General features: G+C 38.9%; 3 protein-coding genes across 4 annotated transcripts; 2 read left to right on the forward strand and 1 right to left on the reverse strand.

The window, feature by feature from the left end:
- The first annotated feature begins 174 nt into the window (after positions 1 to 174).
- On the forward strand, positions 175 to 6,018 carry LOC103139572 (B-cell receptor CD22). Its single transcript, XM_007554301.2, has 8 exons — positions 175 to 273; positions 397 to 539; positions 729 to 799; positions 889 to 1,094; positions 2,585 to 2,848; positions 3,011 to 3,313; positions 5,138 to 5,240; positions 5,538 to 6,018. The coding sequence occupies exons 1-8, from the start codon at positions 222 to 224 to the stop codon at positions 5,596 to 5,598; spliced, it is 1,203 nt and encodes a 400-aa protein (XP_007554363.1). The 5' UTR covers positions 175 to 221; the 3' UTR covers positions 5,599 to 6,018.
- Positions 6,019 to 6,904: 886 nt separating this feature from the next.
- LOC103139910 (hemicentin-2-like) lies at positions 6,905 to 13,692 on the reverse strand. 2 transcript variants are annotated; one of them, XM_016674011.1, is made up of 8 exons: positions 13,604 to 13,692; positions 11,822 to 11,946; positions 10,116 to 10,460; positions 9,809 to 10,030; positions 8,583 to 8,870; positions 8,364 to 8,442; positions 8,222 to 8,258; positions 6,905 to 8,130 (listed from the first exon to the last, which is right to left on the reverse strand). In XM_016674011.1, the coding sequence occupies exons 2-8, from the start codon at positions 11,856 to 11,858 to the stop codon at positions 8,092 to 8,094; spliced, it is 1,047 nt and encodes a 348-aa protein (XP_016529497.1). In that variant the 5' UTR covers positions 11,859 to 11,946; positions 13,604 to 13,692; the 3' UTR covers positions 6,905 to 8,091. The 2 variants fall into 2 exon arrangements, with proteins under 2 accessions (XP_016529497.1, XP_007554882.1); XM_007554820.2 differs by having other exon boundaries at positions 10,116 to 10,463.
- Positions 13,660 to 16,236, forward strand: LOC103139994 (uncharacterized). Its single transcript, XM_007554936.2, has 6 exons — positions 13,660 to 13,757; positions 14,311 to 14,434; positions 15,180 to 15,406; positions 15,490 to 15,637; positions 15,732 to 15,854; positions 15,954 to 16,236. The coding sequence occupies exons 2-6, from the start codon at positions 14,359 to 14,361 to the stop codon at positions 15,998 to 16,000; spliced, it is 621 nt and encodes a 206-aa protein (XP_007554998.1). The 5' UTR covers positions 13,660 to 13,757; positions 14,311 to 14,358; the 3' UTR covers positions 16,001 to 16,236.
- Positions 16,237 to 16,816: the final 580 nt, after the last annotated feature.

Here is a 16,816-nt window from a genome sequence, read left to right on the forward strand (position 1 = left end):
CTCATTGGCGGAGGAAATAAAGAGGAAACTGAAGAGACTGGACCTATTGGTTTTGAGACAGAGAAGTGAACACAGCTGTGAAAAGACACCGACAGAGAGCAGTGGGGGAAAAAAAGCAAAAGCAAACGAAAAAACTGAGGTTAGTACAGGTGAAGCTAAAGGAGGGTGAACAGAAAACCACAGCTGGCAACCACAGCAGAAGGAGAACATCAAGTGAAGTCATGGCACATCATCAACAAAGCTGCTGCTTTCTCATCATTCTGTGTGTGAGAGGTAAAAACATTGCTAATGTATTCCAGCATTATCACAGGACAATGTCAGTGAGACCGCTTGAGTTCGATGATTAACTTCTGGTTGTATTTTATAGTAATGTAACACCTACTCTTCCTTCTGCAGGTATTCTGGCTGGTGATTGGTCAGTTCTTCTCCCCTCTAATCCCATTTGTGCTGTGGCTGGTTCTTCAGTGGTCCTCCCCTGTTCCTATGACTACCCACTTAGCTCTGATGAAGTCCAGACAGATGGGCGGCTCTCTGCACAGGTAATAAAGGAGGCATTGTTTCTTGTAGCAGTAGAGATCACTTTCTGTGTAACCTTTCTGTAGTCAGAATAAGTAGACATCACCATGTCATGGTTCCTGACAAACTCTAACGAAATAAACTGTTCTCATAAGCGTCCTGGTAATACTTAGTGGGGATGTCTAAGATTGTAATCTGCTGCTCTTTATTAGACAGGAAGCAGTGAAACAAAAGTTACGTCTGAGATGTGGTGTCTCAGAGACAGTCGCTGCGTTACGGAAAGGTAAAACACTCATCAGAGAAAAACAAAAATACATCACAGGGTTTTCTGCAAAAACACACAGTTTCTAAATTTATGTATGTCTGTGTCAGCTATGTGTTCCACAGCGCCGGTATTTTCCAGGATCCATCTTATCAGAACCGGGTGCAGTACCTGGGACAACCAGGAAGCAAGAACTGCTCTCTGAGGATTTCTAATCTCAAAGAGTCAGACAGTGGAACATACGTGTTTTACCTCATCACCAACCATAAGACGCAGAAGATGCCTCCACAGACTGGCATGCAGCTCTTAGTGGCAGGTGGGCATATTCTCTCTGTTCTGTAAGATACATGACAAACACAGTTTAATATTATTTCAAGACAGTTTTATCCATCTGTTATTCCTTTTCCTAACCTAGAAGACTTTTAATTTATTCTTCCAGTGGCTGTTGTCTAATGTTGGTCTATTGGTGAGTCTCACTGTTAGCAAACAACACAAGGTCCACAGTATGTTTGGTTTGCCACAAAACTGATCACGGTTTAATAAAAATGAAAATATTTGTTATAGCTTTATATCTAAAATATATGGAAAGCAGAACATTAGTGTTTGTATTTTTGTGTTGACATGTAATCGTTTCCTTTTTGAAAGTTTTGACTCCTTGTGTTTTTCGCAGGAAGCAGAACTGAAACCTGCCAGTGGCCGTTTGACATAATAATCACTATATATAAACCCATGGCATTACATTACTTATGTAAACAAAAAACAGCCAAAAACAAATGTTACAATGTTTGTTTATTCAAATTACTGTAGAAAACCCTGTGAAACCATGGGATTTAGTGCATTAAAAGGTTTTAAAACTGGAATAATCTCCTGAAACTAAATGAGTCAGCTCATGTTTTCTGGTTTTGTCTTTTTTAACCACACAGACATTGCTGTCTAACGACATGTAATAACAAATACATCTGTAGGTAACAGCTTTGTGTTGTGGCTTCCTTGTTTCTAATGTTGTTTTGTCTCCTCATTTGTAGGATTATGTAGGATTATAATCCTCAAGCAACATTTTTAGTCTGCATTTCATAGGCAGGTCCTAATCTTTAGGATCTATTTGTAAAATCCAAGTCGTCCCTCAAGCCCCAAACTTTGAATTATAAGCAATTAATTTAGCAAAACTTCTAATTTTTTCCAGAGTAGTAACTAATGTGTTATAAAAATACACAAATACTTCTTAATTGGTTTATTTATTTACCAAAAAAAAAAAAAAATAGTAAATAGAACTGATGATAAAAAACATCATAAGAGCTGATATTGCTTTTCAGAGTAAATATCCTAGCATTACAACAGAAGGATTTTAAGGATTAAATTGTGTTAATTTAATAACATATTAAATTGTGTTAATTTAATAACATATTAAATTAACACAAATCAAAAATAAACTCAACTTTAAAGTAACTATTTAGAGGCTTAAACAGAAAGTAACTTCACTAATGTTTGCTTTCTACAGATTTAGTATTATGATTTTAATTTGCTTTGTTTACATCCAGGTGAGAACCTGCAACACCTTTTTAGCTAAGCTGTGTTAACTTTAGCTAAGTTTAAATGTTGAAGGAAGGTGGTAATTATTTCTTTCTGCTTGTTCTGTCCACAGAAACTACAGAATTCATTAAATTCAGTCAAGTCTCCCTTCATTGTTTATGATTCTATCTAGTCATTTATTAAATTTCCTGGATAGTTTTAGAGTTATATAGTTAAGGCCCTGAAAAATTAAGTTCTTCATTCAGGTTCCTTTTCTCTCCCTTTTTGTCACTGCAGGTTCCTCCACTGCAGTTGCGGTCTCGGTGGGTCCATCCCGAGTCATCCTGGAGGGGACAGGCTTAAACCTGGCCTGTTGCAGCCCAGCTGCCACTTCACAAAGCCGCTTCACGTGGTACAGTACCAAAGGAGCCATGTTGGTAGGTGCTGGACCGGTGTGGAGTACCCCCAAAGTTACATCAGGTCAATCTGGCAGCTACTACTGCCAAATCCAGACTGGAGACAAAACTCAACGCTCAAATGTTCTGGAAATCGATGTGCAATGTAAGTGAAATGTAACTCTGAAACCAAACTACATCATCTTCAATTATACTGAAAACATGTTTAAAGATATGTCTGCATCTGTCCACTGCTTGATTCACTTTTCATGTCCTTTAAATCTTGTAATATTTGAAGCTAATGAACTTTGATGCCATCTTCCTGCAGACCCGCCTAGAAACATAATGATCTCCAGCTGGGGAGCAGAGAAGGATCATCCTGTGACTCTGACCTGCAGCAGTGAGGCCAACCCACCGGTCCGCACCTACGTCTGGTACCAGGGTGTAGCTTGTCTCCCAGCAGCAGACTTAAGCTTTCATCGAGGAAGATCCACCCAGGCTACATCAACAGGAAGAGCCCAAAAACTCACCAGTGTCAACATCACCACGAAGGACTATGGGCAGCACTGCTGTGTGGCACGCAACAGATACGGCTTTGAGAAAGCCAGCGTGACTCTGACCAGCTCCAGTGGTAGGTCAATACAGAGACTCAAGCTCACATTCAAGGGATTGTTTTAAGTTCTCAGTTATGAGTACAAGATTCAGAGTACAGGATCCTTGAAAATGTGTTTTATCTTTGGATACCACATAGTCACAGCACTGATGATTCAGGTGTTGTTGATATCATTTGCTGCATGTCAAAATGAACTCTTTACACCGTAATCAACCAAATACAGCCAAGTATTGTTGGCAATGAGGCTGCAACATAGTAGTGCAACATTGTTTACAATACATCTCAAAAGTGTCACGATCCGTGTTTCTGTGTGTTTATTTTTGAGTTTTTTCCTGTGTAGTCCTGTTCCTGTGAGTCTCAGTCCTGTCCTCCCCGTTGATTGCTCCCCAGGTGTGTCTCATTCCCCTGATTACCCCGTGTGTATTTAAACCCACCTGTTGTCTGTGTTCCTCGTCGGGTCCTTGTCTAGGTTTGTCTAAGTTGTCATGTTGACGTCTATGCGCTCCAGTTGAACTGTGAAGTCCTGGATAGAGTTTGCGCCTATTTCCAGTCCTGCTATCAGTTGCTACCGGTGTTTAGCTGTGTGCTAGTTTCTCCACCGTGCTGCCTGTTCTTGGACTGTTCTGAGCTTTATTATTAAATTCATCATCATCATCACCGAAACCTGGGTCTCTGCGTCTATCCTCACCACCACCCACAACCACTTCCTGACAGAGGTCGGGGTCCTTCTGTCAGAGGTCGGGGTCCTTCTGTCAGAGGTCGGGTCCTTCTGTCAGAGGTCGGGTCCTTCTGTCAGAGGTCGGGGTCCTTCTGTCAGGAACTGGTTGTGGGTGGTGGTGAGGATAGATGCAGAGACCCAGGTTTTGGTGATGATGATGATGAATTTAATAATAAAGCTCAGAACAGTCCAAGAACAGGCAGCACGGCGGAGAAACTAGCACACAGCTAAACACCGGTAGCAACTGATAGCAGGACTGGAAATAGGCGCAAACTCTATCCAGGACTTCACAGTTCAACTGGAGCGCTTAGACGACAAACATAGACAAGGACCCGACGAGGAACACAGACAACAGGTGGGTTTAAATACACACGGGGTAATCAGGGGAATGAGACACACCTAGGGAGCAATCAACGGGGAGGACAGGACTGAGACTCACAGGAACAGGACTACACAGGAAAAAACTCAAAAATAAACACAGAAACACGGATTGTGACAAAAAGTATTTATTATAGTTCAACTACACATTTCAATATATTTTAGTGAGATCTCATGTGGCCAATTAACACAAAGTACAGTAATTTCTGACGTGAAAAGAGATTGTGGATGTTTTTTTACAAACATAAATCTTAGAAATGATGAAACACTTTGACACCCTGTTCCTACTGGGTTATAGAGAGTTAGCAGCATCGTGCTATGGAGGTGCTTTTCTTCAGGAAAGATGATCAGAATGGAGTGATATTAGAAGAAAAGCTGTTAGATGCTGTAAAGTACTTAAGACTCAGGGAAAGATTGAGCCTTCAGCAGGACAATGATCCTAAATATACAGCCAGAGCTGCAACGGAATAGTTTAGATTGAGTTAGAGTGGCCTAGTCAAAGTCCAGAGCTAAATAAAAGTGATAAGCTGTGGCAAAATTTGGAAACTCATGCAACTATCTATCATTCTTCTTCCACTTCACAATTATTATTTGTTGCTATTATTTGTTGGTCTAACTCTTAAGATTCTCAATAAAACATTGTATTATAATGTGACAAGATATTAGAGCTTCAGATGGTATGAATATTTCGGTAAGCCTCTGTGTATGTATGCATTGAGTTTTCTGTAACCTTCTGCTCTTTGCAGGGGCAAATCCATCTGACTCTTCAGGAAGTACAGTGGTGGTGATTGGAGTAACCATCGGGGTCCTGCTGGCTGTTGCTGCTTTAGCTGCCTTTTTGATGATGAGGTGAGTGAAGCATTTGCTCCTTTCACAATCAATAATTCATATAAACAAGACCGGGACGGCTGCGTCCAATAAGCATCAGGCATAGCACAGTCATATTTATAGACAGTGTGGTTGTAGTTCTTGTCTGGATGAAGAAAACAAATCAACTTTTGTAAAGGTGCGGCGTATCCAAAGCTATGCGTAGTAGACCAAAAGAGTTGCAGGGTCTGTGTTATGTGCATAAACAATCTATTAGCTTAACAAAAAGAAAAGAAAAGTTACACTTCCACTATAAATCTGTGTTTGTTCTGCTTTCAGGAAAAAGAAGACAGCCAGACGACAGTCATATGTCCTCACTGGGACAACTGCGACAGAGTGACAGAACTGCTTTGATTACGTGTGCCAACACACATGTTGGGTAACACAACACAATGTTGAGACCTAATGGATGCATGTGATGTCGGGTCATCCTGCCCTGTAAACCCCCCACAAAGCGCGCTGCCTAGCTTGTTTTAGAAGTGTCTCTGCTTTAACACACCTGATTCAGATCATTACAGTTCAGCAACAGGACCCTAAATGACGTTCCCTCTACAGAGGGCTAAAAGTGCCACAATTCCACCTAAAAACTGAAGGAGTAAATACAATTGGGAAATTTAAACAAAGCTTAAAATAGATATTATATTCAACAAATATACATATTTTACCCAGTCCAAGTGTTATCCCTTCCCGGATTTTACATGAACTAGGTGACTGTAAACAATTGTCAAATTGTCCTTTTAATGATTAAATAAGTTGTCCGGACCTAGACTTTATCTGTATTTTAAAGGTCTACATGAGTTATTAGAAGTACCTAGATGTGGAAATCTAATTTCATTTTGAAAATAACTATACTGCATATTTATTTATATGGGTTGTTTGTTTGTTTGTTTGTTTGTTTGTTTGTTTGTTTGTTTGTTTTTTTACATATCTATATATTTAGATTTTCACATGAATAGATATTTCTTTTATGATTTGTTTTTTATGTTTTGCATTGAGGCTGTTTCGGCGTATCATAAAAACATACTTGAAGGAGCAAATTGTTTGTGTTTGGGATGTCTGCTGGTTTGACATGTTGATATTTGAGCTCAACATGCCATGTGCCTGATCTTACTTGCAGCAAATTCATTTGTGATGTTTTTTAAGTCTAGTTTCTTGGGAAGTTGACTTTCTGTTTCTGTGGGAAGAAGAGAGTTAATTTTACTGATGGACCTCCAGTCGCTGCCAGACGTGTAAAATATACGAGTCTCATAATCGTTATTAGCATTACTTTTTCTTTCTCTACTTCCTAGCAATTTCTTGCCCATGATCAAGTTTAATCATGAACCTTTTATAAAGATATTTGTCGTAGTATCCTGCAAACCTTTACTGTGCTCTACATTTAAATGGACCAAGCATTTTAAATGTTACTACATGGCTAAATATATTCAAAGTCTAAAATTGTAAGTGTGTTGGGAGCGCGGTGCTCTTGTTCAGTTCAAAAATATATTTAGGAAATCCTAAATATTTCATAAACAGGCCTAAATTGAAATGATTTCTTATAAATTGATGTCAGGTTGGACCAGTTGTACATTTGGTTTCGTTATTTTTTACTGCTAGATCCTCAAAGACTGAATAATTTCTGTGTTTTACAATATGGGTGCTAATCGTTTTTTTTGTCAGTGGATGTTCATAGCTTATATAAAAACAAATAAACACATTTGTTGTATTTATTTCTTAATAGAAGCAGTTTTAATCCTCCCAGTGATCTATGTATTGTGAAGGAAGTGTTGCAAAACACAGATGTGAATTTAAATACAGGAAGTCCTCCACAGATCATTACAGACGCAGACCACAAACAACATGACTTGTATAAGAATGCTACTTTCAATTTCCTGAAGAGGCTTTTACTGAAAAACAGATGTTTCATGTTTAGTGTAATAAAGATGACAGAAAACACGGTTATCACAAACACATAAAAAAAACCTCAGTCAGATTTATTTCTGTATTTGTAGTAAACTTTAGGTTTCAGATACTGAGCAGGGCCTGAAGAAGAGTGGGGCGAGGATGACCACCAGGAGGACAGTGATTCTGCTTCCTGCCCTTTCAGCTAGTTGGAGATTTTAGCCTCAGTTTATTTTTAGGAAAGGCCTTTTCAACCTGTAAAGTGCTCTCTTTTTTTGTGTGAATTAAGTTACATTGTCTTTGTTTTTTCATTTCACTCTTTCCCATGCAGTAAATTCACATTTTAAACTTTGCGATCCAGTGTGCACATTATGGAAAGTACAACATGTCAAATAAATTAAAAATAAGAAAAATTAAAGGTGTGAAAGTTATGTGCATTAAAAACCACACATTTATGAAGCTAGAAATTTTCAGTTACCATTAAAAACAAACTACGAAAAAAGGTGAACCTTATCGGATCTAATCCAGACCACTGGACACATTTCATAAATATTTCCATGGAGAACTCGTGATAATTTTCAAAGTGATGAAACATTTTTATGTTTGCTGGGATCTACAGACATTAATTCAAACTCAAGGGGTCAGTGCTGCGTAGCTTAAAACGGAACCGTTTCTACCAATGACTGCAACATAAACGAATATTTGAATTTAGCATACAAATAACCAACCTGTATGAAAAACATCAGTATGGTTTGAAATAACAAATATCCGTACTATGTTCAGAATCCATTGAATGTTGCACAGAAAAAGGAAAATGGACATTGACATGCAGCTTAGCTAAGCATCAGGAAGCATTTTCTCTCCACGTGTTGAGACTTTTCAGTGCAAAGTTACTTTGATTCCTTTCCTTTGGTTCCTTTCTCATGCTAGGGATTTCAGAGCAGTTGTTCTTTCATCCAAAAATCACATTTTCATAGTCATTGCTGGTATTCTGAGGAATAAAGAAGACTAGATTAGGCGTCACATGACTCTGGTATCATTTCCTGTTTTATTTTTTTCCAAAAACCTGTTCCTCTTCTCACCTCTTCATTCTTTGCATCAGAACGAGACCGACACTTCCTTTAACAAGAAAACAGAAGCTTCTATGAACAGAGTTTATTTCCTGATATCCCAATTCAGCAAAGCAACCAGAGCCAACTCAAAGTGATGTTCTGCGTTACCTACCAGACCCAGATGAGAATCGGTGGCAGCACAAGCAGAATAATCACTTTAATTCCAATTCCAAGGACAATTAAAGGATGGACTGGGGGAAAAAAACAAGGAATAAACCATTACAAATAATTAAAAGTACCTCCAGTATCTCTGAAGCTCTGAAGTTCAAATTAACATGAATGAATTAAAGCTTCAACAATGCGAGTTCTTCCGTTCCTCCAGGATTCCTACCCATTTCTTCCACCGTCAGCAGCAGCTGAGCTGAACGGCTCTGGCCCACACGGTTCTCGGCCTGGCAGACATACGTCCCAGTGTGGGTCAGCTCAACGGAGGAAATGCTCAACACCTGCCCTGAGCCCACCGGGAGCTCAGTGCTGGAGTTGGAGACATCACTGCTGTACCACCAGGTGTAAGTAATCGCAGCAGGGCGGGCAGAACCTCTGCAGGTCAAAGTCACGCTGCTGCCGACCAGCAGAGGGTCAGAGCAGTTCACCTCAACGGATACGTTCAGAGGAGGATCTGGAGAAAAAAACACAACCACGATTCCAGTAAAAATAGGTTGATAGTACATACACAGTGTCATGCAGAAGTAGTCAAACTATTTGAATTTGTCTTTTACATTTTATCACATTTCAACTACAAGCCTCATTTTGTTTTATTTTTTTCTGTGACAGACAAAACAGCTTATGGTTGAAGTGGGAGGAAAATGAAAACTTTCACCCCATTTGCAGATCTTTCAAAGCCTCCATGATTGTGGAATAAAACCTAGTTTTAAAATCAACTCTAGTAAGAGTTGATTTTTCTATCAACTCTTACCAGCTTCCAAAATATCCCCACAGCATGCTGCTGCTACCTTGCTGCAGGCAGCATGGCTAAGCTGTGTTCAGAGTTACGTACAGTGCATATATATCTTTTTAGTATTCTTCCACATTTGTGATGGACAACAAATGATTGCCCTGCAGACTGATTGCCCCACCTGTGATTAGATGTTTAAAGCTTTGGATGTTTTTCAATGATTCATTTTTAAACATTGTTACATTTTTCTCCTTGACCTGTCTGCTGTGTCTCTTGGTCTTCTTGATGGACTTTGTTCACTAACGTTCACCAACAAACCACTGAGGCCTTCACAGAAAAGCTGTCAGGTCTGAGGTCAAATGACATAAACGCAAATTTTGTTTACCAACTTAAGGGTATCAGAGTAAAGGGGTCTAAATGGGAATGCACCACAGTTTTTCCTCACATTTTCTTTGTAATCTTTGGTCTTTGGTCTGTCACATGAAATCTGAATAAAACGCATAGAGGTTTGTGATTATTATGTTGCAACATGCAAAGCGCTCCTATCAATAAATTTGATTTCTACTGACCAAATACAATGCATGTGAGGCTGATAATAAGCAGAATATCAGTGACTAACATCAAATTTATTCATCTTGACTTAGCATCATCATAGTACTTACACCAAACATCCAGAGCCACAGGACTTGATTGTGAGGATTCTATTCCCTCAAAAGCACATGAATAGTTTCCGGTATCTGTAATCTGAGCCTGAAATGTTGGTTCTGCCACCGGACGTCCGTCTTTGAACCAGATTATTTTGGTGTTTTGGCACTCTGTCCGACAGTCAAGGGTCACACTGTCTCCGAGTCTCACTCTGTTGGAGCGTACGCTAGCTTCCAGCCCTGGAGATCAAGCAAAGACAAGACTTACACCACAAAAAACACTCAGCGTGAAAAACAGAACCCTGTGAACGTAAAGCTGTTTTACCTGTGACAGAGAGATACACTGACTTCTTACTGCGCCGTCCAAACTTGTCTGTGTCAAACCAGAAGAAGTAATATCCAGTGTCGTCCTCCTGGAGGTCACGTAAAACCAGGCTGCAGTTGTGTGCATGATCACCTTGATACTCAAATCGACCATTATATGACGGAAGGTCTGAAAGCCTGACGCGTTCCAAGATGCCATTTTGAATCTTTCCTTTGTCCCATGCGGTCTGTCTGACGGATTCCTCGTCTGGGTAGCTGTACAAACACCTGAACTCCACCGAAGACCCCCTCAAAGCACAAATATCCGGGTTCTCAAAGGTCACCGACCAGGCAGCACTCACTTTCTCTGCTAGTAAAAACACAAAATAAAACTTGTGAGGACCGTTTTTAAATCATTTACACAATCATGGGGAAAAGAAACTTAATTGGCTTGAAAAAAATAATACGCCCCATGATATAACAGAACAACCTTCAATAGCAATAATTTATAAAGTCATAGCTTTTGGTATGGCTTCATTGGAGTCTTTCATGAACAGTAAATGCATTTAGCAGCAGGTGTTGCTGCTTTCCCCTTTCATGCATAGTGGTCACTTCAGTGGACAGCCATATAAAAGCCATTTTCTTCTGCTTCTTGTGGATTTGTATGTTAGAAATACACACATACCACTGAAGTGGACATTAGTGCATCACAAAATACACTATCAACTATCAGCTGCAAATGCAAGAAATTATTTTTGTTAAATCCAATATGGCCGACAGACAAAAAAGCATGCCAACTGACCCGGTCCTTCCTTCTACTGTAGACGACTCTTGCTGGAAAAAAAAAATATTGTGACATCAGATAACCCCTAAAGAACAAAACTACTGATGTATTTTTCAAATAACAACTTTGTATTTGGAGAAAATTACAATTTTATCACCTAAGAATAAAATAAAATAATAATAATAATAATAATAAAAAAAATGTTTACAATTTTTTTCCCTACCTTTTTTATGCCTTAAGAATATAAAAAAATGAAAAAAAATCCTTACACAAAGGACCATAATTCCTGCATGAAAGGGTTAAACTCTATAAATGCATCGCAGGAAAAACAAAACAAACAAAAAAACACTTCCAGCCTTATGAGCCCAGCTTTGTGCTTGAAGTTCATTTCACTTGTCTGTTAAATATTTCCTCCCCTCTGAGCCAAAAATCATTATAATGCTAATTTAACATGATATTAATAGCATTGCATGTGGGAACACTTTACACAGGAAGTGCATTTAAATAAAAAATGTCATTTCATCAACATTGATTTTGCAGTGGCAGATATGAGTGATGATACATTTCTAGATATGAGAAAAACAAAATTTTTTCAAAGTGTTTCTAAGCCAATAGTGAAACTTTGACAGAAACAACGAAACTGAAGAGCTCCCATCGCCATAGAAACAGTGCACTGTTGCAATAAAAGGTAACAGTTCATATTGAGGCTCAAACAGAAAACGCAGCTCCTCTTCAGTTTGTGTTTCCTACCATTGGTGCTTGATTTACAGACCTTATTTAACATATTTAGCCAGGAATGAATGTTTTGAACAAATTCTTGGTCTAAGCTCAGAAATAATCAAACATTAAGATGAGCCTTAAGAGATTTGCTGCTCTTGCAAATGTAAAAAATGTTCAAATAGAGCATTGCATTTCATATTTAGAATAAACAAATATTTTCTTACCCTGCTGCAGCAGAAGAAGTATCAGCACTTGAATCATGTTCTACAAGAATAAGGAACTGAGTTGGTAGTTCATTTGTCAAAGGAAGTGTAGTGATCGGGGTCCAACCCATGGCTGCTCAGCACTTCTAGAGAGAAAAAAAAACAGATATGAAGAAATTTTAGGTGGAAGTTTGTCACAAACATGATCAGTAAGCATTATGTAAATCAGCCAGAAGAGCAAGGGAGGAGTTTGTTTGTCCCTGATCACATGATGAGTTTGAACCAGAATCTGATGCTTAAGATGAAATTGGAGAATAAAAAATGAAGGTCGGTGAATGTCTTCAGAGATAGCTGAAGAGCTGATACAGATAAAATGGGAGGTGCTGATGTTTTTAGGGTGGTGGAGTTTCTTAAGTCTCCGGTTAAAAGAAAATGAAAGAAAAACAACACAGTAAACTTGAGTTTTGTTTCATTCTTCAGTCCCTAAAACAAATTTTCTTCATTATTTTTACTCGTGTGGTGTATGGGATGTAATAACCTCTCTCAATGTAATAATCTCTCTCAGTTACATAGCAGGATCTTGAACACAGGAGGTCTCAGTTTCATCATGGATGACTGGAGCCAAAACCAGCTTTCGTCTTTCACTACTGAATCAGAGTATTTTTAGAGTTTTCGTTTTTCTCCTTCAACCGTTTTAAAGTGGCTGCCAATATGCCACTTTCCCCTATTTTGTGACATTACAACCTCAAACTTCAGGATGTTTAATTGGGATTTTAGAACAGTTTGACAGTTTGACCTCGTCTCTCAGTTTTCCCAGCCACCCCTGAACTCATCGCTTACTCTCTCCATGATTCGCAGACTGATCACACCTGATCTGAGGTGTGCAAAGCTCACCTGTTTTCTCCTACCCTCTGCTGGACTTGTCTGCAGCCCAGAAATTAGCTGAAGTCTCTGGACTTTGACTGGTCCATTCTAACAAGTGAATACTCTCTGATCTAAGTGATTCATTTATTTTTTGTAGCTTCTACAAATGTTTCCTCCAGTGTTTCCATTCATGACAACCATCTGATCCCTAGGGAGAAGCTTGTTTCTCTTCTACTCATGTGAAATGATGTTTCCACCTGAGTTGTGGCTCTCTGCAGCTCCTCCAGGGTTACCACGGTCGTCTTGGCTACATCTCTGACTAATGCTTCCACGTTCAGTTAGTCGACCATGTCTTAGTACGTTTGCAGTTGTGGCACACCATTCCTCTTTTTGGATGAACATTACGCAACCTAACCCTGTTTTGGTCCCTTTGCTGCCGTCCTTGAGCTTCATTAATCCCTATAAAACACATCGAAGTATAAGTGAGAAATACTAAAAAAATAAAATAAAAGGGTTGTAAAAACCTTTAAAAGTTGATTGGGCCACACATGTTGACAGCTTGGCTTCATCAACAGGCCTCTGAGCTTGGTGTTTAGGCAAATGTCTAGTGATGTTGATTGTTAAATGACTTTATCTTCCCTTCAGGCTGCAGCAGGATGATGAACCTGCTGAACAAGTACGCTGGAGGCGTTTAGGTGTAGCATTGTTGATGTTGGGAGCAAATAAAAGTGAAATCTTTTCATGGCAAACGTGCATGTAGCCACTGACATAAAGGCTTTTCATGGAAGGTTTTTTGATTTTCCTTCTCAAGAGAACAAAAGGTTTTGTGATGTACTTCTGAGCAACGTAGAAAGGAAAATGGAGAGCAGAGAAAACTTAAGCATTTTTTGACTGCATCGCTTTTCCTGCTCGACCTGTTTGCTGTTCTCAGAAATCTACCTGGCTCGTCAGGAACTCTTCCACATTCCTTCAGGTGCCTCAGTCGTCTGACGTTCCTGTCTTGTTGGGGACAATTGAAGAGACCAAGGAAGTTTAGGCGCAGAGGGAGACGTGAGGCGCGCCGGTTCCCAGACAGTGTCGGCGCATTTGTGAGGTCAGTTTGAGCAAGAAAAAAATAGATTATTTTTTATGTATGTAAATAGGGAAGCTGTCTTCAGATCTAGGGGAGGATCTTCCTATTGCTTGTGTGGTCAGAGTTCTCTTTCTTTATCTGGTATTTAACTAGAATTTATCTGTGCGTAAATGTAGAACGAATGAAGCCAGGCCAAACAACAAAAGCATTTAGGTAACAAAGCATTGCTTCAACAAAAGCATTTAGGTAACATTATGAGTGCCTGAATGTGTTTTTAAATATGGTTCTACCAAGAGTAACTTTGTGGTTGTTAATTATATAAAATGAGTTTATGTAATTAATACTGGTTAATGATTTACAATCTCAGTTTAATAATTTGGAATTTACTGACGTAAAACCCAGTTCATTTAAGTTTCTGCCAGGGAGAGTTTGAGTTGACAGAAGTGTCTACAAACAGATATGTGTCATCACAATGTCCAGCTGCAGCATTTTGGCAACCATATGTGAAATTTATTGCTGTGTTGGTTATTTAACCTTCACGAAAAGAGCCATGTACATTTTTCTGACTTTCCAGAGAAAATCTGCATGGAATAAGAGAAACTAACTGAGTCAAGCAGAAGAAATGGCAGAGAAGAGAAAAGTTTCTCAGCTCTGCTGGCTGCTCCTGGCGGTGCTTCAAATCTCTGCACCTTCTTCAGGTAAATAACAACACGAACGTCACAGAAGCGTTTAGCAGCTGCCTAAACTGAATGCTTTGCATTGTGTGTGTTGAATTTGAGGCGTAAATCTTATCACCGCAGCAGACGTAAAGAGGTGACTTTACATTCTTCAGTCTAAAGACTCGCGGTGCCAATCATTCACAGAGAATCTTCATTATTACAGGTTAAAATTAATGTTAGCGGTATCTTACATTTAGTGAATAAAGTGTCAACTAGACTGTAAATAAGAGGTTATTTTTATGACAACATATTTTACACGATGAAGCCAAAAATTATTCTTATGCCTGAAATTGTCATTATTATTAATTTTATGTTATCAACATGTTTCTTAGGACTGGAAATAAATGTTTTATTTTTAATTCAGCTAGTCAGAGTCCCAGCTTAAATATGACAAAGACCTCAAAAAACTTGAAGCTCTTCAACTCTTTAAAGCACCTTTTGAAAACTATTAAGATGGATATCAATCTTCTACATGTCATTCTTTAAAATGAAATGTAAATTATTTTATTTTTTCAAACCCAATCCTCATTTTGCATTTTATTTTTTCTTTGTGCCCGTCTCGTTTCTCCTCAAAAACACACTTTTAGTTTAAACAAATATCCAATTCTAATGCAAATCTGCAGTTACATTTCAGATGTATATGCATGTTTCTAAAGAAAGAAAAAAAGCATCCTTTCATCCTTTTTTGATGTACTTGTTTTGTTTTAATCTTCATCTGCCTCAGCACAAGATGCCACCACCTCCTTGGTTAACTCTACCAGCACCTCAGCTTCAAAAAAGATCTCTGGCTACCGGACTCTTCCGATTGATGTGAAAGTGGCCGTGGGCGAGCCTGCAGAGTTCAGGTGTGGAGTGCCTGAAGCCTCCGAAAGCCTCACATTTACTTTTTACAGCAGCCATGGAAACTACACCCTCACCTGCCCCAACGGCAAGGTGGAGGACATTCCCCAGGTGAGATGGTCACGACGTTGACCTCGTACTGAAATGTTAATCTCTACAAATATGAGCTTTTTCTTCTGTGTCTGTCGCCTCAGGCTTTGTATGGGCGCTGTGAAGTGAAGGGAGGTGAACTGGTGGCGATTTGGACCCTCAAAGGAACCTCGTACTCTGACAATGACACGCTGGTCATTTGTCATCAGTCAAATGATCCAGAAGACTGCTCTGCTGTCCTGCATGTCTATGGTGAAGTCAGGAAACATTGTGTAAATTGCACATTGCATATGAGATGTGATCAGTCGAAATCATTCTGCCTAAACTTCTTCACACCTGCCTGCAGATAATGGTGCCAGCTATGCTACCCTGGTTGGATGTTTGATCGGAGGATTCTTCGGGGTCCTTTTGATTTTCGGCCTCATTTTTCTCCTGATGCCAAAATCCATGACGATTCAGAACTGTCTTGGTAAGCAGCGACTTAATGTTTATATGGCAAAAAAAAAAAAAAAGATTAAACTGACAAAATCTTAAGAACTGATGTAATATGCAAAATTGTTGCGTTTAGGTGAAGATGACATCAACGATGACCTGGACTCAATCGTAAAAGAGTGAACCAAGGGAAAGAATTGAAACAAAAACTTCTAATTCCAGTTTAACCAGGTTATACAGATGATACTGGCTTTTCTCTACCTGCTGCACATCTTCCTTCCACATTCAGTCATTGGATGATGGCCATCATTGCCCAAATATTTAATAATAATAATATATAATACTGCTGAGCATTGAGTCACTTACATGCAGTACCATAGTTTTCCACTTGAGGGCAGCACTTTTATCTCCCATCAACAGAACGTAAGCCACAAACTGCAAAACAAGAAACACGTCATTTTTCTGCACTAATATTGGAGATGAGATGTGAGTAGCGATTACTATATTTTTAATTTGGCTTATGTGTACAGCATCAATTAAGTTACAAGTATACGAACTAATTTGTATTTTTTCCCACTTTTCAGTATGAGTTTGGAGTTCATTTTAAAACAGTTCACAAACGAACACATCAGTTTGACATGATCAGGTTGGCAGGAATGAAGAAATGTACAAACTAAAGTCATCTGTTGCATTTATGGTCAGCGCCCAATTACTGTCAAACCTTGTCTTAGCATCTTTGTTTAGGACACATTAGTAAGACAGAGGACACTTGTACAATTCTTAAAATTAAACTGGCCTCTCCACCAGTACCTAACTCAGACCTGCATTTTTTAACTGTTTTTGTTTTGTTTGTTTTTTGTTTTTTGACATGCACTCATCTTTCATTTTAAATTTATAATTATAGATTGTATCCAGTGAATAAAACTATCTTCTCATTGTTATTGTTGCTCCTGTCAATTCACTCTTTTGTGGTTTAAGTGGCTTCTTTAACAAAAATAA

The sequence above is a fragment of the Poecilia formosa genome, unplaced genomic scaffold (genome assembly GCF_000485575.1).
Source record: "Poecilia formosa unplaced genomic scaffold, Poecilia_formosa-5.1.2 Scaffold0, whole genome shotgun sequence".
Taxonomy (NCBI): domain Eukaryota; kingdom Metazoa; phylum Chordata; class Actinopteri; order Cyprinodontiformes; family Poeciliidae; genus Poecilia; species Poecilia formosa.

Excerpts from the sequence above, each read along its gene's own strand:
- LOC103139572 (XM_007554301.2), top strand. The coding sequence starts at position 222 with ATGGCACATCATCAACAAAGCTGCTGCTTTCTCATCATTCTGTGTGTG. Across the intron at positions 540-728 it reads ATGGGCGGCTCTCTGCACAG|ACAGGAAGCAGTGAAACAAA; the intron begins GTAATAAAGGAG and ends GCTCTTTATTAG. Across the intron at positions 5,241-5,537 it reads GCTGCCTTTTTGATGATGAG|GAAAAAGAAGACAGCCAGAC; the intron begins GTGAGTGAAGCA and ends TTCTGCTTTCAG.
- LOC103139910 (XM_007554820.2), bottom strand. The coding sequence starts at position 11,858 with ATGATTCAAGTGCTGATACTTCTTCTGCTGCAGCAGG. Across the intron at positions 8,871-9,808 it reads TGTGGCTCTGGATGTTTGGT|ATCCTCCTCTGAACGTATCC; the intron begins GTAAGTACTATG and ends TTTTTTCTCCAG. Across the intron at positions 8,443-8,582 it reads GCTGACGGTGGAAGAAATGG|TCCATCCTTTAATTGTCCTT; the intron begins GTAGGAATCCTG and ends TTTTTCCCCCAG.
- LOC103139994 (XM_007554936.2), top strand. The coding sequence starts at position 14,359 with ATGGCAGAGAAGAGAAAAGTTTCTCAGCTCTGCTGGCTGCTCCTGGCG. Across the intron at positions 14,435-15,179 it reads AATCTCTGCACCTTCTTCAG|CACAAGATGCCACCACCTCC; the intron begins GTAAATAACAAC and ends CATCTGCCTCAG. Across the intron at positions 15,855-15,953 it reads GACGATTCAGAACTGTCTTG|GTGAAGATGACATCAACGAT; the intron begins GTAAGCAGCGAC and ends TGTTGCGTTTAG.